This window comes from Vicugna pacos, chromosome 2, assembly GCF_048564905.1.
Source record: "Vicugna pacos chromosome 2, VicPac4, whole genome shotgun sequence".
Taxonomy (NCBI): Eukaryota; Metazoa; Chordata; class Mammalia; order Artiodactyla; family Camelidae; genus Vicugna; species Vicugna pacos.
The window spans coordinates 2,497,317-2,522,484 of NC_132988.1; the positions used below are offsets into that span (position 1 = coordinate 2,497,317).

Sequence of the window (25,168 nt, forward strand, 5' to 3'; positions counted from 1 at the left end):
GGCGCGGGCCCCGGCGTGTGCAGCCTGCTCCCCACACCGCCGCTGCCGCCGGGAAGGTGGGGGCGGAGGGGCGGCCGCGGCTCCCGGGGGCCGCAGTTAGGTCCGAGGTCCCCGCGGCGGCCAGTGCCCACAGCTGGGTCCTCGGGTGTCCTCGCTCTCCTGGCGGCGGCGGCGGCGGCGGCGGCGGCGGCGGCGGCGGCGGCGGCGGCGGCGGCGGCGGCGGCGGCGGCGGCGGCGGCGGCGGCGGCTCAGCTCGCTGTCCTGCTCGCTCAGGGCGGGGCTCCCACCTCACTCCAGAGAGAGGGGCGCGAGGAAAGCGGTGCAGACTGATGACTCCTTTTAAGGACTCTAGTCCCATTCAGGAGGGCTCCACATTCATGACCTCATCTAATCCTAATCACCTCCCAAAGGCCTCACCGCTTAGCACCTCGAAAGGAGGAAAAGGAAGGGAGGTGGCGGGACAGAACAGGATTTCACATGTGAACATTCAGTCCATAAAGCCCTTAAAGATGTTTTTCTTAAGAAGCCCATCTACCCCAGAGATGAAATGCCAATGTTATAAAACAGAGAAATTGCTACTATGGTTTTTGTTTTGAATAGCAATTTCCCTAATGCTTGGCATGCAAATATCGGTAATATGTAGAATTTTCCTTTTGGCTTCTTGCAGTTTAAAAATTCTAGCAATGCAATTTCAGGATCATTTTAAATAAATGAACTGGTGATCTCCAGATGGTTGGCTTTTACTCTCTTACATCATTGCAAAACACATCTTATTAGTGACATTTAAAATTTTTTAGACCCATGTGTAAGAATGGTTATTCATTTCCCTTTTAAAACCACAAATGAGTATTATTTTTATTTAGTTTAAAACCATCTGAAACTTACAGAATTCCAAGTACAATATAAAGAACTTTTTTTTATCAACTCCCATTTGGGAGTGAGTTACCTACCTGATGCCCCATCACCCCCAAAGACTTAATGGGGTGCTTCGGTCATCTTCCTATATAATCACAACACAACCATCAAAATCAAGAAGTAAACATAGATCATTCATATTACCCAATCCTGAGACCTTTATTAAATTTCATCAATCATCACAGTAATATCCTTTATAGTAAAAAAAAAAAAAGAAAAAAGATACACTTCAGAATGTGTTGCTCAGCAGTAAACTGGGTGCTTAGTGTCCACAAGGTCCTGGGTTCAATCCCCAGTACCTCCAATAAAAAATAAATTAATTTTAAAATACATAAAGAAACCTAATTACCTCCCCCCAAAATAAACAAAAGAGAAAACTAACAAAAAAGAATGTGTGTTGCATTTGTCACATTTCTTTAGTGTCCCTTGGTCAGAAATGTTTCTTCAGTCTTTCTTTGACTTTCATGGCCTTGATACTCTTGAAGATTGCAGCCAGTTACTTTGTGGAATAGCCTTCAGTTTGGCAGGAACATCATCAAAAGTGATGCCATGTTCTTCGTGCACCTTATCAGGTGACACTCAGCTTCAGGAGCACAACCAACCATCCCGTGCCTTCCATCTTAAAGTTTTAACACAGTCTGTGATCCTTTTCTTTTTGTGTATTGTCTCAGTTTTCTCCAGGTTAATTTTCTTTTTTGCTTTCATCTTAGACTTCTGTCAAATATCTAGTGATCCTGGGCTGTCCATTCAGGAGAAAAAGCCTGGTTTCCACTTTACCCTGTGCCCATGCCTTTGGGGGCGACTAGTGACTTCATTTCTGACTTTTTCTAGGGTTTCACATCAGGGGTTGGCTGGGTATTGCTGGACGGTGCCGCAGGAACTTAGGTCTTGCTCCATTTTTTCTTAGTTACTCCTTGTCTATCTACATTCTATCTTCTAGAATTTCCTGACATACCCTCTCTGTAGTCAATTAATCTCCTGTTCTCTTTGTACTTTTTATTCCTTTGTTATTTGAGGGGTTTTTGAGAGGAAGTGGAGATAAACAGGTTTTTAAACCGTAGTCTACTTTTTTTAATGAACATTTATTTTCATTTATTTTTAATTTATGTAAATGGTTGTTAACATTCTCATTTTTGGGTAGCGAGATTTAGTCTTTTTTATTTTTACATTTCTAATTTTGGTAGCTGTTGAAAGGTAGAAACTACTGTGTATAAAATAAATGTTACAAGGATTTATTGTACAGCACAGGAATATAGCCAGCGTTTTATAATAACTTTAAATGGAGTATAATCTACAAAAATATAGAACCACTATGTTGTACTCCTGAAACTAATGTAATCTTGTACATTAACCACACTCCAATACAAAAAATACACCCATCATGTCATGGACCGTTCATTCTTACGGGAGGCAGAAAATCGAGCTGAAGAAGTCAAACAGTGAGTGGTTCCAAGGGCTGCATAGAGAATTAAGGACACAGTGTACTAAGAAATGACTTGGTTACTCTTCTACTGGATCAACAGAAAATAACCTCTCTCAGGTAGTGATTTTTAAGGAGAAATATTCACCTACCAGATAAAGAACAGGGAAACAAACAGCATTATTGGCAGAGGGAACAGTTAGTTCAAAGCTCCTAACATGAAATGAGCTTGGCATGTCTAGGGGAGAAAAAAGGCCACTGTAGCACGAATGGACACGGGGGAAGAGTGGTATAAAGTCAGTGAGTTGGATGCTTGCAAACCCATCCAGGGCTTTATAAACTGCAAGAAGTCTGGATTTTATTCTCATGTGATGGGAGGCCAACAGAGTGTTCTATATCGTGAAGGAACAGAGTCTGAGTTATGTCACAGACCAGGCTGGCAGCACTGTGGTGAAGGAACACTGGGACAGTACTTGGGAACTGTCTCAGTGGCCTAGGTGAGATGACGGTGTCCTGAGTTAGGACGGTGGCAGTAAAGAGGGAGAGAACTAGAGGGATGACAGATATGTTCCTGAGACAGAGATGACAGAGCTTGGTGACTGACTGTATCTTGCAGATGAAAGAGAGAACTGAAGGAGTTGCTTATGAGACAAACTTACAGCATAGTTTTTTAAATTGAAGTACAGTCAGTTTACAATGTGTGTCAATTTCTGGTGCACAGCACAACGTTCCAGCCATACACATACATACGTATACTGGTGGGAAGGGATACATTGGAAGTTTGAGACTTGCAGATACTAACTACTACATATAAAATAGATAAACAGCAAATTTCTTCTATATAGCACAGGAAATTATATTCAGTATCTTGTAGTAACCTATAATGAAAAAAAGTGATTACAATATAGCTTTTAAAAATAGAAACTTACCTATTTCATGAACTATTCAAAGTCTTTATCCAGCTGTTCTTTGGAATAATGCGCCATTATCAATCATTGTCACTACCCAAAGTAAACATTCCAAGATATTTACAACATTGGAAACACTAAATGACAAGAAATAACAAATAGCCTTCAAGGAAATCCACATCATTCAAGGAATATCACATCATAAAAATAGCCAGTCATGAACTTCAGAAATTTCTCCTTTGATTTAGCTCATCTGCACAATTATTGGCCAGTAAGCTAGACAAGAAATTTTTAATTCATTAATAAAACTGGGGACAGTGGGTAGTGTCTTTTCGCCTCTCCAGGCGCAGGTTGGAGTGGTCGCAGTTTCCCAGGATAATCTGGCAGGTGGGAGCAGTCACTGCTGCACTGCTGGGGACTCCACGGCCTTCTTCTCTGCGCTCCTGGGAGTCATGCATGGATGTCCTGGGAGTCATGCATGGATGTCCTGGGAGTCATACACGGATGTCCTGGGAGTCATGCATGGATGTCCTGGGAGTCACGCACGGATGACAGAGTTGCAGGAGCCAGACAGACGTGATAGGTGTGGTGGGCCCACCGCCGTGGCTTCCTGGGAAGTGTAGCTTAGCTCTGCTAGCCCGTGTATTCCCACATTTCTCATCCCTTCTCATCTCATCTTCCTAACCTTCCCCCTCGTGTTGTTTCAGCTTTCCGCTTTCCAAGGGGAAACCTGTAAAAAAAAATTTTAATGTATTGGATGATTTCCAATTTGCAGTTTCAGGTACGAAGCCCAGTGTGGGCTTTGTGAGGGAACAGCAAACCTATGAGAAAGAACTCTGCTGTCAGAATAAGGGACCCTGTTCCTCCATCCAGTGGACAAGAAATTGAAAATAGGTCTTCCTTTTCCCTATTCTAAAAAAACAAGTGTCCCCAAAGCTCACAGCCTGGATTGAGGCTCCAGCCTTTGGCAGCGCGTAACCAAAAGCTACGACTGGGGCCCAGATTGGGTCCTTACCTCCTGGATGTGCTCCCTGGCCCCCTGAAGCTCTTCTCTGTAGCCCTTCTGCTGCAGCTCGCTAAGGCTTTCATAATACCCCTCTGGCTCACGGGTCTCTGTGAAGAGCACCTGGGAGAGGGTCTTCCAGCCGGAGGTGTCCAGCCCATGGCCCAGGGAGACCTGCAGCTGGTAACACAGAATGTGGACCTCCTGCTCAGTCATCTCTGGGGCGCCCCCAGACAGCACTGTCCACACGCCCTAGAGCCCCGCGGGGAGTACCAGCAGGCATGGCTCCAGCTGCAAGCGCACGGAGCTGGGGTGCTGGTGCGCCGGGCGCAGATGCTGGAAGAAGCGCCCGGCCCAGCTCCGCGCCTGGGACACCAGATCCCTGCCACGCGGCAGCTGCTCCGCCACCAAGAGCCCAGCGATGCCCGGGTCGCCTCGCCCTCCCTCACCATTTCTAGCATCTCAGTCTCCTCAGTGACCGTCACGCAGGCACTCACTACCCGCACTGATGACACCGGGGCCTCCTTGGGTGCCATCGCGGCTGGCCCCCACCCCACCTCTGCCTCCAGATGCACTCCGGGCCGTGCTGGATGTGGCCCGCACTGGGCTCTGGAGAGGACTCTCCGCCTCCTTTCCCGCCAAACTCCATGGCAGCAGGCACCCTGGAAGGCTGCACATGCTCCGAGGAGAGCTGCCCTCTGCCCAGGCCAGGAGCCTCCAGGGGCCCCAGGCTCCTGCCCGGTGTCACCGTGCCAGTGGCCTTGGGCCGACCCCTGCCCAATGGGCAGCTCGGCCTGCAGGTGCTGTCGGACATGGGTGCACCAGGCTCAGCGCCCCCTCGCACACCCACCTGATCCTGGATGCTGCTCCTCTGCCTCTGGGCCGGCTGGTTGTGGCAGCTTATGGCAAACTTACCCTCACTCTCATTCCGGGGGACGACAGAGACAAACCTGTGCTTCTCCTGCTCCTCCAGCCCGTGCGGTCTCACGGCCACCCTGTCAAACTCGGGTGTCTCCTCGAGGGCCGACGACATGGTGGCTCTGGTGCCAGTGTACAGGGAAGGTGCCACCGGCCCTGCCGACCAGGGGACTCACCGGCCGGCTGAGCCGCGCCCGGCCCCCCACCCCTGGGTGCCTTCAGCCATCCTAGCCCCCTGGCGGCTCTGCCCCCTCGCTCGCCTGCTGCTCCGCGCTCAGAGCCTCGCGCTCCTTTGTGGCTCGGCTGGCAGGAAAGACAATATGTGCCCCAGGAGCAGGTACAGATACACACTACTATCTATAAAATACAGAAACATCAACTCCCAGGTCCTTAATAGCAATAGACAAAAGATGTCACTAAAGAAGATGAGAAAAGAGCAGGTCCCCATCACCCAGAGTCCCTCCCAAAGAGTCCACAGAAGTAAAGAGATGAACGAGAAAAACAGTATACTTATACACACGCAAGAGCCAACCAGAAAAGTAACTACCATGTTACATGCTGAAAGTTAAAGGCTTTTTTTAATCAACCTCAGTTAATAGGGCAAAGGGAGAGGAGAGAACTGGCTTCCATGACAGATTTCCTTCTGCATCTATCGAATCTGAGGCATCTTCAGCTTAAAGTGCCTTTGTATCAGCCGTGGGTTCCATCTGACTTTCCATTCCTCAAACTTTGTTCCTCTTTTTCAAGATTCACTCATCTATTATGAGCCCCTGGATTTTCCACGTGAAATTCAGATTGATTGTCAATTCCTGCAAAACACCACGTGGCATTTGGGCGGGCATCCTTTGAATCCTTAGATCTATTCATGGACTATTGTCATCTTAGTAGTCCGCTCCGTGAATATGGGGTTATTTTCTGTGAATGTAGGTCTTAATTTCTCTCAACAAAATCTCTCAGCTATTGCAGCCTTCAGTGACCAAGCCTGGTACTTCCTCACCTCTGTGGGATGCTGATGCAGAACAGACACGACATCCTGGAGAACCTCTACTGCCACGGAGCTGACTTGGAACTGAGTCCTGAGAAGGCTTTATTCTTTATGGATTCTTAAGTCCTGTAGAATTCATATTTTACTCTCATAAATGCTTATTGTCCTCATAATAAATCTTTTAAAATAGGATTAATGTACTTCAATTTCTCCATAGAAGAGTAATGAATGGGTCACATTCACATAGGACTTTAATCCTTTTAGAATTAGTAGAGCAATACACATAACAAAAAATTGAAACATTGCCTAAAAGAGAAGAGAAGAGATTTGTAAATCCCACCCACAGAGGTGACTGTCATGAATGATTTGGTGCTTATCTCTCAGTCTCTGTGTCTCTCTGTATGTATCTCTCTATCTCTGTGTCTCACATACTCACAATCAGATTCACTTACATCTATGTTGCTTTCACACATATGTGGTCGTGCAGATGGGACCCTGGGTGCAGACGGTGGGTCTGCATACTTCCACAATGAGGCATCCCTTGACATCGGGTAAAAACCCGACATCCACTTTTCCAACTGCAAACCATTCATTCATCCACTTGAACCAGAACTGATGCAGCCCATTCCATCTCCATCAACCTAGTGTTGCTTTAATTCCCACTGTTTCAACCAGTGTTGTGATGAACACCCTTGAAAAGACATCTTGGAACAGCTGTGCAAAGACTTTACTGGTATGACGTCTAGAGAATCAGCACTGCTGGGGCAGAGATGCGCCTGTGGCCCTTTGATGCGTCCTGCACCCTGTTCCCCCGGAGAGGAGCATCCGTTTGCTCTTCCCTCCAGGGGACCTGCTGGGGCCTCTGCCTCCTCATATTGTCACCAGGGCTGGTTGTCACCAGGCTGAAGTCCTGCCAGTGTGATGGTGACCAGTGCTGTCCACCCACAGTGTGTCCGTCTGCCCGTGTCCTCACCCGACAGGTCAAGCCCCTCTAGCGGCACACACTGCCCACCTGCGCTGCCTCCCGTTGAAACTGCCCGTGCGTGTGCGCTTTCTGTTGAGAACACTGGGTTTCGAGAGGTTTTTGGACCACAGGGACGGGAAACCTTTCTCCAACCTTGGGTCATGAGGAACGCTTTTTCCAGGTTGTGGTTTGTCTTTCCAGCTGTTGTTCCGGGCTTTGGCTTCTTTTTTGATTTGTTTGGCTTTGTTTTTGCCACAGGAAGAGCTAAGCATCTCCCTTCTGTCCTCTGGCTGTGGTGTCACAGGGGGAACAGCAGTGTCTACCCCGAGATGATGCACAGATACTCAAAGGGCTTCATTTTGTACGTCAGATCTTTAATTCCCCTGGATTTCCCTTTCAAATAATAAAAATGCTACTTCAAGTGAAAACGAAAGACAATCACCAGCCCCAGCTTAAAACATGTGGGCAGGCACACAAAGCCACCTTTCATATGGTTTCATTGACAGGGAACACCCAGGAGAGGTACATACCCCCAGAGAGGAAGAGGACTCGGGGGCTCACAGGGGCTGGGGGAGGGAGGGAGGGGAGTGCGCGCCCTGGATCCAGGGTTTTACTTTGAGGAAAGAAATAGTGTGAAACTAGATGGTAGTGATGGTCGCACAGCATTGTGAATGCACTTAACGCTCCTGAATTGCACAATTTAAAAGGGGAAAAATCTATATTTTATTAAAGAAAACTTAAAACAGCAAAATAAAAGATGCCATAAACGATGTGAAACATGAAAAGGAAAGTAAAGAAAAACCAAACAGAAACATCTTCAGGGGAAGGGAAGTCAAGTTCGGGTGGGGGAGGGGACCGATGGTGGGATTTTGGAGAAGAAGGTGTGGGTGGGCGCAGAGGGGGCTCAGGCCCAGGGGGTGGTGATGCCTGGACTGGTTCTCCGTCGCCCAGCGGTCCAGGTGCAGGTGCAGGTGCAGGTGCAGGTGCAGGAGCTTCACCAGCAGCACGAGCTGCAGGAGCGGGAGGAGGGAGCTCGGGGTCTCCTGCTGGATCCTGATGGTCCTGGCTTTGGTCTCTGGCATCTTCCCCTGCCCCCGCCTGCTCTGGACCTGTAACTGTTGGAGGTGGAGAGAGCTTTCAGTCTAGTGGAAGTGCTCATGCTGTGAGAGAGGAAAAATTTACCCACGTGCCTCCCTTTCCATGTGCCTCTTCAAGGACAGAAACCTTCCCAGAGCTTTCCAGACAGCTCCCACCCAGCAAGTGCCCACAGGATGTGTTCTGTGACTGAATTCTTCCAGACAGGTGGTCTGAGGCCAGTCTTTGCTCTGGTCCCAGCAGCAGCCTCTGGGGACGCCTCCCTATGTGGCCCAGCCCTCAGCCCTCCCTCACCTACGCACATGCACCAGCCCCGCCCTTCTCACCTTGGGGCTGTGCCTCGGTGGGCTCCTGGATCTCCACCGGACTCCCAGGGAGGTGCTCCAGGTCAGGGCCGGGTCTGCTGAGCTGCCTGTCACCCGCGGGCAGGACCCTGGCGTGACGCCTGGGCGGTTTCTGGGGAGGAAGCCGTCGTGGTGGCGGGGACCCCTCCGTGTGCAGCCTCACCTGGAGCTCGTGCTGGCCCTGAGAAGCGTGCACCGGCCCCTCGCTCGGGGAGGCGGCGTGGGTGTCCTCATCCAGCGGCTCCTGCAGTGTCCGGCTCTGCAATGACAGTGACCGGCAGCCGGCCCGGCCCGGAGGTCTCAGAGCCCTGCCTGGCCAGGACCACGCCTGCTTCTTGCCCGCTCGACCCTCTGCCGCCAGATCAGACTGGGACCTTGGTCAGCTCAGACGGCCACCCGGGAGGGAAGAGACAGAGCCAGAAGGCATGGGCTTCGACTCGGGCGGCAGGGCCCTGCCCGGCTCGCCACAGCCCAGCCCGCCAGCTGGGACCCGGGGTGCGGACGTGACCGGCCCCCCAGGCCTCTGACCTGCTCGTGCTGGAGGCGGGCCCCCCCCACCCCAACATGACTGCCCCCCTCCACCGGCAAGGAAGGGGATGTGGGGCTACCCGGGTGGGGTCTGAGTGGTGGCCTGGCCTGGGCGGGCCTGCCCCGGGCCTCCCTGGGTTACCTTTGGGTCCCTGTGGCCAAAAGGCCAGAGGCGCCTGGGGTGAGAGCTGACCCAGCGCCGGCACCGCTGGCCCAGCCCCTCGCAGCAGGCCTTCCGGGGGCCGCGGCCTCGGGGTGTTGGGATGCAGCAGAACATGATGAGTTGAGCTGAGTTCACCAACCAAATGAGCTGAGTAGGGGCTCCTCTACAGAGTGGGTGCCTGGTGACCTCGGTTCCAAGTTCTGTTGGGCTCTACTGCCAGGGAAGTGAGGTCACTTCCTGGGGTCCCCTTCCCCAAGCTTCCTCCTTACGCAGAGCTCCCCAAGGGCCTCTCTAGGCTGCCGATGGCTCACTTCCCAGCCCATGCCATGTCCACACACAGTGACACCAACTCAGCCCCCTCCCCACCAGCCCTGGGGAGGCCTGGATGCAGCCAGGGCCCCAGCTCTGAGGACACAGCTGGGTTCACACCCGGCTCCCCCCACAGCATTGCTGTCACCCTGGACGAGCCACGTGCCTCTCAGGGTCTCCCCAATCCCCCATCGGCCCAGTGGGGATTATTCTGTCCCCTGCTTCCTGGAGAAGCCATCACGTCTCTAGACACACAAACACCTAGCGCACCTGTCACCCCCGCGGGCTGGCAGCACAGGGAGCTCGTGCACAGATTCAGCAAAGGAAGGGCCCCACAGAGGGCTGGCGGAGCGCAGAGCGCACCCCACACAGGCCGGGGTCCGCCCTGAGCTCTGGGGAAAGTCACCCTCCTTGCCGTCTTCTTCCAGCTCCCTGTCGGGGGGTTGAAATTGAACACAACTCTGACACCGTCCGCTCAGGCATACAGCCTCCTAGGTCACTCTGTCTTGTTCCGGTTCAGGCCCAGTGTCCCATCGCGGCCTCTGGGGTGGGCTGCCCCACAATGCTCTCTGCTTTTTTGCCTTCTGGTCACGTGTCCTTGTGTGATCCCCACACTCTCCCCTGCAGGGTGGATGGACATTGGGTCTGGGTTCTGACATGTAGACTGACTTACGAAAATGTGCGTGACTTCCACTCATTCCCAGCTCCAGCATTCATTTTCTCTGCCTGTCTCTCAGTGCCTCCCTCTCTGTCTTGTCTCTCTCTCTCTCTCTCTCTCTGTTTCTGCCTCTCCCTCTGCCTCTCTTTGTGTCAGTCTGTCTGTTTCCTGTACGTATGTGTGTATATATTTATGTGTATTTGTTTGTATTTATGTGTGTGTATTGTTAGGACCCAGGGAAGGTCACTTCTGAAAATGCCTTGATGACATTATTTTGAATTCATGTGACTGAAGGAAAAACCTCCGTGAAAGCTGTGCAAGCACTTTGGTGGGATCAGCGCTAAGGACCAGTGCTGCTGGGGAAGGGGTGCGCCTGTGGCCCTTTGATGCGTCCTGCACCCTGTTCCCCCGGAGAGGAGCATCCGTTTGCTCTTCCCTCCAGGGGACCTGCTGGGGCCTCTGCCTCCTCATATTGTCACCAGGGCTGGTTGTCACCAGGCTGAAGTCCTGCCAGTGTGATGGTGACCAGTGCTGTCCACCCACAGTGTGTCCGTCTGCCCGTGTCCTCACCCGACAGGTCAAGCCCCTCTAGCGGCACACACTGCCCACCTGCGCTGCCTCCCGTTGAAACTGCCCGTGCGTGTGCGCTTTCTGTTGAGAACACTGGGTTTCGAGAGGTTTTTGGACCACAGGGACGGGAAACCTTTCTCCAACCTTGGGTCATGAGGAACGCTTTTTCCAGGTTGTGGTTTGTCTTTCCAGCTGTTGTTCTGGGCTTTGGCTTCTTTTTTGATTTGTTTGGCTTTGTTTTTGCCACAGGAAGAGCTAAGCATCTCCCTTCTGTCCTCTGGCTGTGGTGTCACAGGGGGAACAGCAGTGTCTACCCCGAGATGATGCACAGATACTCAAAGGGCTTCATTTTGTACGTCAGATCTTTAATTCCCCTGGATTTCCCTTTCAAATAATAAAAATGCTACTTCAAGTGAAAACGAAAGACAATCACCAGCCCCAGCTTAAAACATGTGGGCAGGCACACAAAGCCACCTTTCATATGGTTTCATTGACAGGGAACACCCAGGAGAGGTACATACCCCCAGAGAGGAAGAGGACTCGGGGGCTCACAGGGGCTGGGGGAGGGAGGGAGGGGAGTGCGCGCCCTGGATCCAGGGTTTTACTTTGAGGAAAGAAATAGTGTGAAACTAGATGGTAGTGATGGTCGCACAGCATTGTGAATGCACTTAACGCTCCTGAATTGCACAATTTAAAAGGGGAAAAATCTATATTTTATTAAAGAAAACTTAAAACAGCAAAATAAAAGATGCCATAAACGATGTGAAACATAAAAAGGAAAGTAAAGAAAAACCAAACAGAAACATCTTCAGGGGAAGGGAAGTCAAGTTCGGGTGGGGGAGGGGACCGATGGTGGGATTTTGGAGAAGAAGGTGTGGGTGGGCGCAGAGGGGGCTCAGGCCCAGGGGGTGGTGATGCCTGGACTGGTTCTCCGTCGCCCAGCGGTCCAGGTGCAGGTGCAGGTGCAGGTGCAGGTGCAGGAGCTTCACCAGCAGCACGAGCTGCAGGAGCGGGAGGAGGGAGCTCGGGGTCTCCTGCTGGATCCTGATGGTCCTGGCTTTGGTCTCTGGCATCTTCCCCTGCCCCCGCCTGCTCTGGACCTGTAACTGTTGGAGGTGGAGAGAGCTTTCAGTCTAGTGGAAGTGCTCATGCTGTGAGAGAGGAAAAATTTACCCACGTGCCTCCCTTTCCATGTGCCTCTTCAAGGACAGAAACCTTCCCAGAGCTTTCCAGACAGCTCCCACCCAGCAAGTGCCCACAGGATGTGTTCTGTGACTGAATTCTTCCAGACAGGTGGTCTGAGGCCAGTCTTTGCTCTGGTCCCAGCAGCAGCCTCTGGGGACGCCTCCCTATGTGGCCCAGCCCTCAGCCCTCCCTCACCTACGCACATGCACCAGCCCCGCCCTTCTCACCTTGGGGCTGTGCCTCGGTGGGCTCCTGGATCTCCACCGGACTCCCAGGGAGGTGCTCCAGGTCAGGGCCGGGTCTGCTGAGCTGCCTGTCACCCGCGGGCAGGACCCTGGCGTGACGCCTGGGCGGTTTCTGGGGAGGAAGCCGTCGTGGTGGCGGGGACCCCTCCGTGTGCAGCCTCACCTGGAGCTCGTGCTGGCCCTGAGAAGCGTGCACCGGCCCCTCGCTCGGGGAGGCGGCGTGGGTGTCCTCATCCAGCGGCTCCTGCAGTGTCCGGCTCTGCAATGACAGTGACCGGCAGCCGGCCCGGCCCGGAGGTCTCAGAGCCCTGCCTGGCCAGGACCACGCCTGCTTCTTGCCCGCTCGACCCTCTGCCGCCAGATCAGACTGGGACCTTGGTCAGCTCAGACGGCCACCCGGGAGGGAAGAGACAGAGCCAGAAGGCATGGGCTTCGACTCGGGCGGCAGGGCCCTGCCCGGCTCGCCACAGCCCAGCCCGCCAGCTGGGACCCGGGGTGCGGACGTGACCGGCCCCCCAGGCCTCTGACCTGCTCGTGCTGGAGGCGGGCCCCCCCCACCCCAACATGACTGCCCCCCTCCACCGGCAAGGAAGGGGATGTGGGGCTACCCGGGTGGGGTCTGAGTGGTGGCCTGGCCTGGGCGGGCCTGCCCCGGGCCTCCCTGGGTTACCTTTGGGTCCCTGTGGCCAAAAGGCCAGAGGCGCCTGGGGTGAGAGCTGACCCAGCGCCGGCACCGCTGGCCCAGCCCCTCGCAGCAGGCCTTCCGGGGGCCGCGGCCTCGGGGTGTTGGGATGCAGCAGAACATGATGAGTTGAGCTGAGTTCACCAACCAAATGAGCTGAGTAGGGGCTCCTCTACAGAGTGGGTGCCTGGTGACCTCGGTTCCAAGTTCTGTTGGGCTCTACTGCCAGGGAAGTGAGGTCACTTCCTGGGGTCCCCTTCCCCAAGCTTCCTCCTTACGCAGAGCTCCCCAAGGGCCTCTCTAGGCTGCCGATGGCTCACTTCCCAGCCCATGCCATGTCCACACACAGTGACACCAACTCAGCCCCCTCCCCACCAGCCCTGGGGAGGCCTGGATGCAGCCAGGGCCCCAGCTCTGAGGACACAGCTGGGTTCACACCCGGCTCCCCCCACAGCATTGCTGTCACCCTGGACGAGCCACGTGCCTCTCAGGGTCTCCCCAATCCCCCATCGGCCCAGTGGGGATTATTCTGTCCCCTGCTTCCTGGAGAAGCCATCACGTCTCTAGACACACAAACACCTAGCGCACCTGTCACCCCCGCGGGCTGGCAGCACAGGGAGCTCGTGCACAGATTCAGCAAAGGAAGGGCCCCACAGAGGGCTGGCGGAGCGCAGAGCGCACCCCACACAGGCCGGGGTCCGCCCTGAGCTCTGGGGAAAGTCACCCTCCTTGCCGTCTTCTTCCAGCTCCCTGTCGGGGGGTTGAAATTGAACACAACTCTGACACCGTCCGCTCAGGCATACAGCCTCCTAGGTCACTCTGTCTTGTTCCGGTTCAGGCCCAGTGTCCCATCGCGGCCTCTGGGGTGGGCTGCCCCACAATGCTCTCTGCTTTTTTGCCTTCTGGTCACGTGTCCTTGTGTGATCCCCACACTCTCCCCTGCAGGGTGGATGGACATTGGGTCTGGGTTCTGACATGTAGACTGACTTACGAAAATGTGCGTGACTTCCACTCATTCCCAGCTCCAGCATTCATTTTCTCTGCCTGTCTCTCAGTGCCTCCCTCTCTGTCTTGTCTCTCTCTCTCTCTCTCTCTCTGTTTCTGCCTCTCCCTCTGCCTCTCTTTGTGTCAGTCTGTCTGTTTCCTGTACGTATGTGTGTATATATTTATGTGTATTTGTTTGTATTTATGTGTGTGTATTGTTAGGACCCAGGGAAGGTCACTTCTGAAAATGCCTTGATGACATTATTTTGAATTCATGTGACTGAAGGAAAAACCTCCGTGAAAGCTGTGCAAGCACTTTGGTGGGATCAGCGCTAAGGACCAGTGCTGCTGGGGAAGGGGTGCGCCTGTGGCCCTTTGATGCGTCCTGCACCCTGTTCCCCCGGAGAGGAGCATCCGTTTGCTCTTCCCTCCAGGGGACCTGCTGGGGCCTCTGCCTCCTCATATTGTCACCAGGGCTGGTTGTCACCAGGCTGAAGTCCTGCCAGTGTGATGGTGACCAGTGCTGTCCACCCACAGTGTGTCCGTCTGCCCGTGTCCTCACCCGACAGGTCAAGCCCCTCTAGCGGCACACACTGCCCACCTGCGCTGCCTCCCGTTGAAACTGCCCGTGCGTGTGCGCTTTCTGTTGAGAACACTGGGTTTCGAGAGGTTTTTGGACCACAGGGACGGGAAACCTTTCTCCAACCTTGGGTCATGAGGAACGCTTTTTCCAGGTTGTGGTTTGTCTTTCCAGCTGTTGTTCCGGGCTTTGGCTTCTTTTTTGATTTGTTTGGCTTTGTTTTTGCCACAGGAAGAGCTAAGCATCTCCCTTCTGTCCTCTGGCTGTGGTGTCACAGGGGGAACAGCAGTGTCTACCCCGAGATGATGCACAGATACTCAAAGGGCTTCATTTTGTACGTCAGATCTTTAATTCCCCTGGATTTCCCTTTCAAATAATAAAAATGCTACTTCAAGTGAAAACGAAAGACAATCACCAGCCCCAGCTTAAAACATGTGGGCAGGCACACAAAGCCACCTTTCATATGGTTTCATTGACAGGGAACACCCAGGAGAGGTACATACCCCCAGAGAGGAAGAGGACTCGGGGGCTCACAGGGGCTGGGGGAGGGAGGGAGGGGAGTGCGCGCCCTGGATCCAGGGTTTTACTTTGAGGAAAGAAATAGTGTGAAACTAGATGGTAGTGATGGTCGCACAGCATTGTGAATGCACTTAACGCTCCTGAATTGCACAATTTAAAAGGGGAAAAATCTATATTTTATTAAAGAAAACTTAAAACAGCAAAATAAAAGATGCCATAAACGATGTGAAACATAAAAAGGAAAGTAAAGAAAAACCAAACAGAAACATCTTCAGGGGAAGGGAAGTCAAGTTCGGGTGGGGGAGGGGACCGATGGTGGGATTTTGGAGAAGAAGGTGTGGGTGGGCGCAGAGGGGGCTCAGGCCCAGGGGGTGGTGATGCCTGGACTGGTTCTCCGTCGCCCAGCGGTCCAGGTGCAGGTGCAGGTGCAGGTGCAGGTGCAGGTGCAGGAGCTTCACCAGCAGCACGAGCTGCAGGAGCGGGAGGAGGGAGCTCGGGGTCTCCTGCTGGATCCTGATGGTCCTGGCTTTGGTCTCTGGCATCTTCCCCTGCCCCCGCCTGCTCTGGACCTGTAACTGTTGGAGGTGGAGAGAGCTTTCAGTCTAGTGGAAGTGCTCATGCTGTGAGAGAGGAAAAATTTACCCACGTGCCTCCCTTTCCATGTGCCTCTTCAAGGACAGAAACCTTCCCAGAGCTTTCCAGACAGCTCCCACCCAGCAAGTGCCCACAGGATGTGTTCTGTGACTGAATTCTTCCAGACAGGTGGTCTGAGGCCAGTCTTTGCTCTGGTCCCAGCAGCAGCCTCTGGGGACGCCTCCCTATGTGGCCCAGCCCTCAGCCCTCCCTCACCTACGCACATGCACCAGCCCCGCCCTTCTCACCTTGGGGCTGTGCCTCGGTGGGCTCCTGGATCTCCACCGGACTCCCAGGGAGGTGCTCCAGGTCAGGGCCGGGTCTGCTGAGCTGCCTGTCACCCGCGGGCAGGACCCTGGCGTGACGCCTGGGCGGTTTCTGGGGAGGAAGCCGTCGTGGTGGCGGGGACCCCTCCGTGTGCAGCCTCACCTGGAGCTCGTGCTGGCCCTGAGAAGCGTGCACCGGCCCCTCGCTCGGGGAGGCGGCGTGGGTGTCCTCATCCAGCGGCTCCTGCAGTGTCCGGCTCTGCAATGACAGTGACCGGCAGCCGGCCCGGCCCGGAGGTCTCAGAGCCCTGCCTGGCCAGGACCACGCCTGCTTCTTGCCCGCTCGACCCTCTGCCGCCAGATCAGACTGGGACCTTGGTCAGCTCAGACGGCCACCCGGGAGGGAAGAGACAGAGCCAGAAGGCATGGGCTTCGACTCGGGCGGCAGGGCCCTGCCCGGCTCGCCACAGCCCAGCCCGCCAGCTGGGACCCGGGGTGCGGACGTGACCGGCCCCCCAGGCCTCTGACCTGCTCGTGCTGGAGGCGGGCCCCCCCCACCCCAACATGACTGCCCCCCTCCACCGGCAAGGAAGGGGATGTGGGGCTACCCGGGTGGGGTCTGAGTGGTGGCCTGGCCTGGGCGGGCCTGCCCCGGGCCTCCCTGGGTTACCTTTGGGTCCCTGTGGCCAAAAGGCCAGAGGCGCCTGGGGTGAGAGCTGACCCAGCGCCGGCACCGCTGGCCCAGCCCCTCGCAGCAGGCCTTCCGGGGGCCGCGGCCTCGGGGTGTTGGGATGCAGCAGAACATGATGAGTTGAGCTGAGTTCACCAACCAAATGAGCTGAGTAGGGGCTCCTCTACAGAGTGGGTGCCTGGTGACCTCGGTTCCAAGTTCTGTTGGGCTCTACTGCCAGGGAAGTGAGGTCACTTCCTGGGGTCCCCTTCCCCAAGCTTCCTCCTTACGCAGAGCTCCCCAAGGGCCTCTCTAGGCTGCCGATGGCTCACTTCCCAGCCCATGCCATGTCCACACACAGTGACACCAACTCAGCCCCCTCCCCACCAGCCCTGGGGAGGCCTGGATGCAGCCAGGGCCCCAGCTCTGAGGACACAGCTGGGTTCACACCCGGCTCCCCCCACAGCATTGCTGTCACCCTGGACGAGCCACGTGCCTCTCAGGGTCTCCCCAATCCCCCATCGGCCCAGTGGGGATTATTCTGTCCCCTGCTTCCTGGAGAAGCCATCACGTCTCTAGACACACAAACACCTAGCGCACCTGTCACCCCCGCGGGCTGGCAGCACAGGGAGCTCGTGCACAGATTCAGCAAAGGAAGGGCCCCACAGAGGGCTGGCGGAGCGCAGAGCGCACCCCACACAGGCCGGGGTCCGCCCTGAGCTCTGGGGAAAGTCACCCTCCTTGCCGTCTTCTTCCAGCTCCCTGTCGGGGGGTTGAAATTGAACACAACTCTGACACCGTCCGCTCAGGCATACAGCCTCCTAGGTCACTCTGTCTTGTTCCGGTTCAGGCCCAGTGTCCCATCGCGGCCTCTGGGGTGGGCTGCCCCACAATGCTCTCTGCTTTTTTGCCTTCTGGTCACGTGTCCTTGTGTGATCCCCACACTCTCCCCTGCAGGGTGGATGGACATTGGGTCTGGGTTCTGACATGTAGACTGACTTACGGAAATGTGCGTGACTTCCACTCATTCCCAGCTCCAGCATTCATTTTCTCTGCCTGTCTCTCAGTGCCTCCCTCTCTGTCTTGTCTCTCTCTCTCTCTCTCTCTCTCTGTTTCTGCCTCTCCCTCTGCCTCTCTTTGTGTCAGTCTGTCTGTTTCCTGTACGTATGTGTGTATATATTTATGTGTATTTGTTTGTATTTATGTGTGTGTATTGTTAGGACCCAGGGAAGGTCACTTCTGAAAATGCCTTGATGACATTATTTTGAATTCATGTGACTGAAGGAAAAACCTCCGTGAAAGCTGTGCAAGCACTTTGGTGGGATCAGCGCTAAGGACCAGTGCTGCTGGGGAAGGGGTGCGCCTGTGGCCCTTTGATGCGTCCTGCACCCTGTTCCCCCGGAGAGGAGCATCCGTTTGCTCTTCCCTCCAGGGGACCTGCTGGGGCCTCTGCCTCCTCATATTGTCACCAGGGCTGGTTGTCACCAGGCTGAAGTCCTGCCAGTGTGATGGTGACCAGTGCTGTCCACCCACAGTGTGTCCGTCTGCCCGTGTCCTCACCCGACAGGTCAAGCCCCTCTAGCGGCACACACTGCCCACCTGCGCTGCCTCCCGTTGAAACTGCCCGTGCGTGTGCGCTTTCTGTTGAGAACACTGGGTTTCGAGAGGTTTTTGGACCACAGGGACGGGAAACCTTTCTCCAACCTTGGGTCATGAGGAACGCTTTTTCCAGGTTGTGGTTTGTCTTTCCAGCTGTTGTTCCGGGCTTTGGCTTCTTTTTTGATTTGTTTGGCTTTGTTTTTGCCACAGGAAGAGCTAAGCATCTCCCTTCTGTCCTCTGGCTGTGGTGTCACAGGGGGAACAGCAGTGTCTACCCCGAGATGATGCACAGATACTCAAAGGGCTTCATTTTGTACGTCAGATCTTTAATTCCCCTGGATTTCCCTTTCAAATAATAAAAATGCTACTTCAAGTGAAAACGAAAGACAATCACCAGCCCCAGCTTAAAACATGTGGGCAGGCACACAAAGCCACCTTTCATATGGTTTCATTGACAGGGAACACCCAGGAGAGGTACATACCCCCAGAGAGGAAGAGGACTCGGGGGCTCACAGGGGCTGGGGGAGGGAGGGAGGGGAGTGCGCGCCCTGGATCCAGGGTTTTACTTTGAGGAAAGAAATAGTGTGAAACTAGATGGTAGTGATGGTCGCACAGCATTGTGAATGCACTTAACGCTCCTGAATTGCACAATTTAAAAGGGGAAAAATCTATATTTTATTAAAGAAAACTTAAAACAGCAAAATAAAAGATGCCATAAACGATGTGAAACATGAAAAGGAAAGTAAAGAAAAACCAAACAGAAACATCTTCAGGGGAAGGGAAGTCAAGTTCGGGTGGGGGAGGGGACCGATGGTGGGATTTTGGAGAAGAAGGTGTGGGTGGGCGCAGAGGGGGCTCAGGCCCAGGGGGTGGTGATGCCTGGACTGGTTCTCCGTCGCCCAGCGGTCCAGGTGCAGGTGCAGGTGCAGGTGCAGGTGCAGGAGCTTCACCAGCAGCACGAGCTGCAGGAGCGGGAGGAGGGAGCTCGGGGTCTCCTGCTGGATCCTGATGGTCCTGGTTTTGGTCTCTGGCATCTTCCCCTGCCCCCGCCTGCTCTGGACCTGTAACTGTTGGAGGTGGAGAGAGCTTTCAGTCTAGTGGAAGTGCTCATGCTGTGAGAGAGGAAAAATTTACCCACGTGCCTCCCTTTCCATGTGCCTCTTCAAGGACAGAAACCTTCCCAGAGCTTTCCAGACAGCTCCCACCCAGCAAGTGCCCACAGGATGTGTTCTGTGACTGAATTCTTCCAGACAGGTGGTCTGAGGCCAGTCTTTGCTCTGGTCCCAGCAGCAGCCTCTGGGGACGCCTCCCTATGTGGCCCAGCCCTCAGCCCTCCCTCACCTACGCACATGCACCAGCCCCGCCCTTCTCACCTTGGGGCTGTGCCTCGGTGGGCTCCTGGATCTCCACCGGACTCCCAGGGAGGTGCTCCAGGTCAGGGCCGGGTCTGCTGAGCTGCCTGTCACCCGCGGGCAGGACCCTGGCGTGACGCCTGGGCGGTTTCTGGGGAGGAAGCCGTCGTGGTGGCGGGGACCCCTCCGTGTGCAGCCTCACCTGGAGCTCGTGCTGGCCCTGAGAAGCGTGCACCGGCCCCTCGCTCGGGGAGGCGGCGTGGGTGTCCTCATCCAGCGGCTCCTGCAGTGTCCGGCTCTGCAATGACAGTGACCGGCAGCCGGCCCGGCCCGGAGGTCTCAGAGCCCTGCCTGGCCAGGACCACGCCTGCTTCTTGCCCGCTCGACCCTCTGCCGCCAGATCAGACTGGGACCTTGGTCAGCTCAGACGGCCACCCGGGAGGGAAGAGACAGAGCCAGAAGGCATGGGCTTCGACTCGGGCGGCAGGGCCCTGCCCGGCTCGCCACAGCCCAGCCCGCCAGCTGGGACCCGGGGTGCGGACGTGACCGGCCCCCCAGGCCTCTGACCTGCTCGTGCTGGAGGCGGGCCCCCCCCACCCCAACATGACTGCCCCCCTCCACCGGCAAGGAAGGGGATGTGGGGCTACCCGGGTGGGGTCTGAGTGGTGGCCTGGCCTGGGCGGGCCTGCCCCGGGCCTCCCTGGGTTACCTTTGGGTCCCTGTGGCCAAAAGGCCAGAGGCGCCTGGGGTGAGAGCTGACCCAGCGCCGGCACCGCTGGCCCAGCCCCTCGCAGCAGGCCTTCCGGGGGCCGCGGCCTCGGGGTGTTGGGATGCAGCAGAACATGATGAGTTGAGCTGAGTTCACCAACCAAATGAGCTGAGTAGGGGCTCCTCTACAGAGTGGGTGCCTGGTGACCTCGGTTCCAAGTTCTGTTGGGCTCTACTGCCAGGGAAGTGAGGTCACTTCCTGGGGTCCCCTTCCCCAAGCTTCCTCCTTACGCAGAGCTCCCCAAGGGCCTCTCTAGGCTGCCGATGGCTCACTTCCCAGCCCATGCCATGTCCACACACAGTGACACCAACTCAGCCCCCTCCCCACCAGCCCTGGGGAGGCCTGGATGCAGCCAGGGCCCCAGCTCTGAGGACACAGCTGGGTTCACACCCGGCTCCCCCCACAGCATTGCTGTCACCCTGGACGAGCCACGTGCCTCTCAGGGTCTCCCCAATCCCCCATCGGCCCAGTGGGGATTATTCTGTCCCCTGCTTCCTGGAGAAGCCATCACGTCTCTAGACACACAAACACCTAGCGCACCTGTCACCCCCGCGGGCTGGCAGCACAGGGAGCTCGTGCACAGATTCAGCAAAGGAAGGGCCCCACAGAGGGCTGGCGGAGCGCAGAGCGCACCCCACACAGGCCGGGGTCCGCCCTGAGCTCTGGGGAAAGTCACCCTCCTTGCCGTCTTCTTCCAGCTCCCTGTCGGGGGGTTGAAATTGAACACAACTCTGACACCGTCCGCTCAGGCATACAGCCGCCTAGGTCACTCTGTCTTGTTCCGGTTCAGGCCCAGTGTCCCATCGCGGCCTCTGGGGTGGGCTGCCCCACAATGCTCTCTGCTTTTTTGCCTTCTGGTCACGTGTCCTTGTGTGATCCCCACACTCTCCCCTGCAGGGTGGATGGACATTGGGTCTGGGTTCTGACATGTAGACTGACTTACGAAAATGTGCGTGACTTCCACTCATTCCCAGCTCCAGCATTCATTTTCTCTGCCTGTCTCTCAGTGCCTCCCTCTCTGTCTTGTCTCTCTCTCTCTCTCTCTCTCTCTGTTTCTGCCTCTCCCTCTGCCTCTCTTTGTGTCAGTCTGTCTGTTTCCTGTACGTATGTGTGTATATATTTATGTGTATTTGTTTGTATTTATGTGTGTGTATTGTTAGGACCCAGGGAAGGTCACTTCTGAAAATGCCTTGATGACATTATTTTGAATTCATGTGACTGAAGGAAAAACCTCCGTGAAAGCTGTGCAAGCACTTTGGTGGGATCAGCGCTAAGGACCAGTGCTGCTGGGGAAGGGGTGCGCCTGTGGCCCTTTGATGCGTCCTGCACCCTGTTCCCCCGGAGAGGAGCATCCGTTTGCTCTTCCCTCCAGGGGACCTGCTGGGGCCTCTGCCTCCTCATATTGTCACCAGGGCTGGTTGTCACCAGGCTGAAGTCCTGCCAGTGTGATGGTGACCAGTGCTGTCCACCCACAGTGTGTCCGTCTGCCCGTGTCCTCACCCGACAGGTCAAGCCCCTCTAGCGGCACACACTGCCCACCTGCGCTGCCTCCCGTTGAAACTGCCCGTGCGTGTGCGCTTTCTGTTGAGAACACTGGGTTTCGAGAGGTTTTTGGACCACAGGGACGGGAAACCTTTCTCCAACCTTGGGTCATGAGGAACGCTTTTTCCAGGTTGTGGTTTGTCTTTCCAGCTGTTGTTCCGGGCTTTGGCTTCTTTTTTGATTTGTTTGGCTTTGTTTTTGCCACAGGAAGAGCTAAGCATCTCCCTTCTGTCCTCTGGCTGTGGTGTCACAGGGGGAACAGCAGTGTCTACCCCGAGATGATGCACAGATACTCAAAGGGCTTCATTTTGTACGTCAGATCTTTAATTCCCCTGGATTTCCCTTTCAAATAATAAAAATGCTACTTCAAGTGAAAACGAAAGAAAATCACCAGCCCCAGCTTAAAACATGTGGGCAGGCACACAAAGCCACCTTTCATATGGTTTCATTGACAGGGAACACCCAGGAGAGGTACATACCCCCAGAGAGGAAGAGGACTCGGGGGCTCACAGGGGCTGGGGGAGGGAGGGAGGGGAGTGCGCGCCCTGGATCCAGGGTTTTACTTTGAGGAAAGAAATAGTGTGAAACTAGATGGTAGTGATGGTCGCACAGCATTGTGAATGCACTTAACGCTCCTGAATTGCACAATTTAAAAGGGGAAAAATCTATATTTTATTAAAGAAAACTTAAAACAGCAAAATAAAAGATGCCATAAACGATGTGAAACATGAAAAGGAAAGTAAAGAAAAACCAAACAGAAACATCTTCAGGGGAAGGGAAGTCAAGTTCGGGTGGGGGAGGGGACCGATGGTGGGATTTTGGAGAAGAAGGTGTGGGTGGGCGCAGAGGGGGCTCAGGCCCAGGGGGTGGTGATGCCTGGACTGGTTCTCCGTCGCCCAGCGGTCCAGGTGCAGGTGCAGGTGCAGGTGCAGGTGCAGGAGCTTCACCAGCAGCACGAGCTGCAGGAGCGGGAGGAGGGAGCTCGGGGTCTCCTGCTGGATCCTGATGGTCCTGGTTTTGGTCTCTGGCATCTTCCCCTGCCCCCGCCTGCTCTGGACCTGTAACTGTTGGAGGTGGAGAGAGCTTTCAGTCTAGTGGAAGTGCTCATGCTGTGAGAGAGGAAAAATTTACCCACGTGCCTCCCTTTCCATGTGCCTCTTCAAGGACAGAAACCTTCCCAGAGCTTTCCAGACAGCTCCCACCCAGCAAGTGCCCACAGGATGTGTTCTGTGACTGAATTCTTCCAGACAGGTGGTCTGAGGCCAGTCTTTGCTCTGGTCCCAGCAGCAGCCTCTGGGGACGCCTCCCTATGTGGCCCATCCCTCAGCCCTCCCTCACCTACGCACATGCACCAGCCCCGCCCTTCTCACCTTGGGGCTGTGCCTCGGTGGGCTCCTGGATCTCCACCGGACACCCAGGGAGGTGCTCCAGGTCAGGGCCGGGTCTGCTGAGCTGCCTGTCACCCGCGGGCAGGACCCTGGCGTGACGCCTGGGCGGTTTCTGGGGAGGAAGCCGTCGTGGTGGCGGGGACCCCTCCGTGTGCAGCCTCACCTGGAGCTCGTGCTGGCCCTGAGAAGCGTGCACCGGCCCCTCGCTCGGGGAGGTGGCGTGGGTGTCCTCATCCAGCGGCTCCTGCAGTGTCCGGCTCTGCAATGACAGTGACCGGCAGCCGGCCCGGCCCGGAGGTCTCAGAGCCCTGCCTGGCCAGGACCACGCCTGCTTCTTGCCCGCTCGACCCTCTGCCGCCAGATCAGACTGGGACCTTGGTCAGCTCAGACGGCCACCCGGGAGGGAAGAGACAGAGCCAGAAGGCATGGGCTTCGACTCGGGCGGCAGGGCCCTGCCCGGCTCGCCACAGCCCAGCCCGCCAGCTGGGACCCGGGGTGCGGACGTGACCGGCCCCCCAGGCCTCTGACCTGCTCGTGCTGGAGGCGGGCCCCCCCCACCCCAACATGACTGCCCCCCTCCACCGGCAAGGAAGGGGATGTGGGGCTACCCGGGTGGGGTCTGAGTGGTGGCCTGGCCTGGGCGGGCCTGCCCCGGGCCTCCCTGGGTTACCTTTGGGTCCCTGTGGCCAAAAGGCCAGAGGCGCCTGGGGTGAGAGCTGACCCAGCGCCGGCACCGCTGGCCCAGCCCCTCGCAGCAGGCCTTCCGGGGGCCGCGGCCTCGGGGTGTTGGGATGCAGCAGAACATGATGAGTTGAGCTGAGTTCACCAACCAAATGAGCTGAGTAGGGGCTCCTCTACAGAGTGGGTGCCTGGTGACCTCGGTTCCAAGTTCTGTTGGGCTCTACTGCCAGGGAAGTGAGGTCACTTCCTGGGGTCCCCTTCCCCAAGCTTCCTCCTTACGCAGAGCTCCCCAAGGGCCTCTCTAGGCTGCCGATGGCTCACTTCCCAGCCCATGCCATGTCCACACACAGTGACACCAACTCAGCCCCCTCCCCACCAGCCCTGGGGAGGCCTGGATGCAGCCAGGGCCCCAGCTCTGAGGACACAGCTGGGTTCACACCCGGCTCCCCCCACAGCATTGCTGTCACCCTGGACGAGCCACGTGCCTCTCAGGGTCTCCCCAATCCCCCATCGGCCCAGTGGGGATTATTCTGTCCCCTGCTTCCTGGAGAAGCCATCACGTCTCTAGACACACAAACACCTAGCGCACCTGTCACCCCCGCGGGCTGGCAGCACAGGGAGCTCGTGCACAGATTCAGCAAAGGAAGGGCCCCACAGAGGGCTGGCGGAGCGCAGAGCGCACCCCACACAGGCCGGGGTCCGCCCTGAGCTCTGGGGAAAGTCACCCTCCTTGCCGTCTTCTTCCAGCTCCCTGTCGGGGGGTTGAAATTGAACACAACTCTGACACCGTCCGCTCAGGCATACAGCCTCCTAGGTCACTCTGTCTTGTTCCGGTTCAGGCCCAGTGTCCCATCGCGGCCTCTGGGGTGGGCTGCCCCACAATGCTCTCTGCTTTTTTGCCTTCTGGTCACGTGTCCTTGTGTGATCCCCACACTCTCCCCTGCAGGGTGGATGGACATTGGGTCTGGGTTCTGACATGTAGACTGACTTACGAAAATGTGCGTGACTTCCACTCATTCCCAGCTCCAGCATTCATTTTCTCTGCCTGTCTCTCAGTGCCTCCCTCTCTGTCTTGTCTCTCTCTCTCTCTCTCTCTCTCTGTTTCTGCCTCTCCCTCTGCCTCTCTTTGTGTCAGTCTGTCTGTTTCCTGTACGTATGTGTGTATATATTTATGTGTATTTGTTTGTATTTATGTGTGTGTATTGTTAGGACCCAGGGAAGGTCACTTCTGAAAATGCCTTGATGACATTATTTTGAATTCATGTGACTGAAGGAAAAACCTCCGTGAAAGCT

General features: G+C 55.7%; 1 protein-coding gene and 1 pseudogene across 1 annotated transcript; both read right to left on the minus strand.

Moving 5' to 3' along the window:
- Nucleotides 1–3,542: 3,542 nt before the first annotated feature.
- LOC140688576 (junction-mediating and -regulatory protein-like) lies at nucleotides 3,543–5,279 on the minus strand (annotated as a pseudogene).
- A 12,843-nt stretch (nucleotides 5,280–18,122) lies between these two features.
- LOC140688582 (uncharacterized) lies at nucleotides 18,123–20,371 on the minus strand. Its single transcript, XM_072948225.1, has 4 exons — nucleotides 20,205–20,371; nucleotides 19,517–19,793; nucleotides 18,903–19,210; nucleotides 18,123–18,185 (listed from the first exon to the last, which is right to left on the minus strand). The coding sequence occupies exons 1-4, from the start codon at nucleotides 20,337–20,339 to the stop codon at nucleotides 18,123–18,125; spliced, it is 783 nt and encodes a 260-aa protein (XP_072804326.1). The 5' UTR covers nucleotides 20,340–20,371.
- Between the last annotated feature and the right edge of the window lie 4,797 nt (nucleotides 20,372–25,168).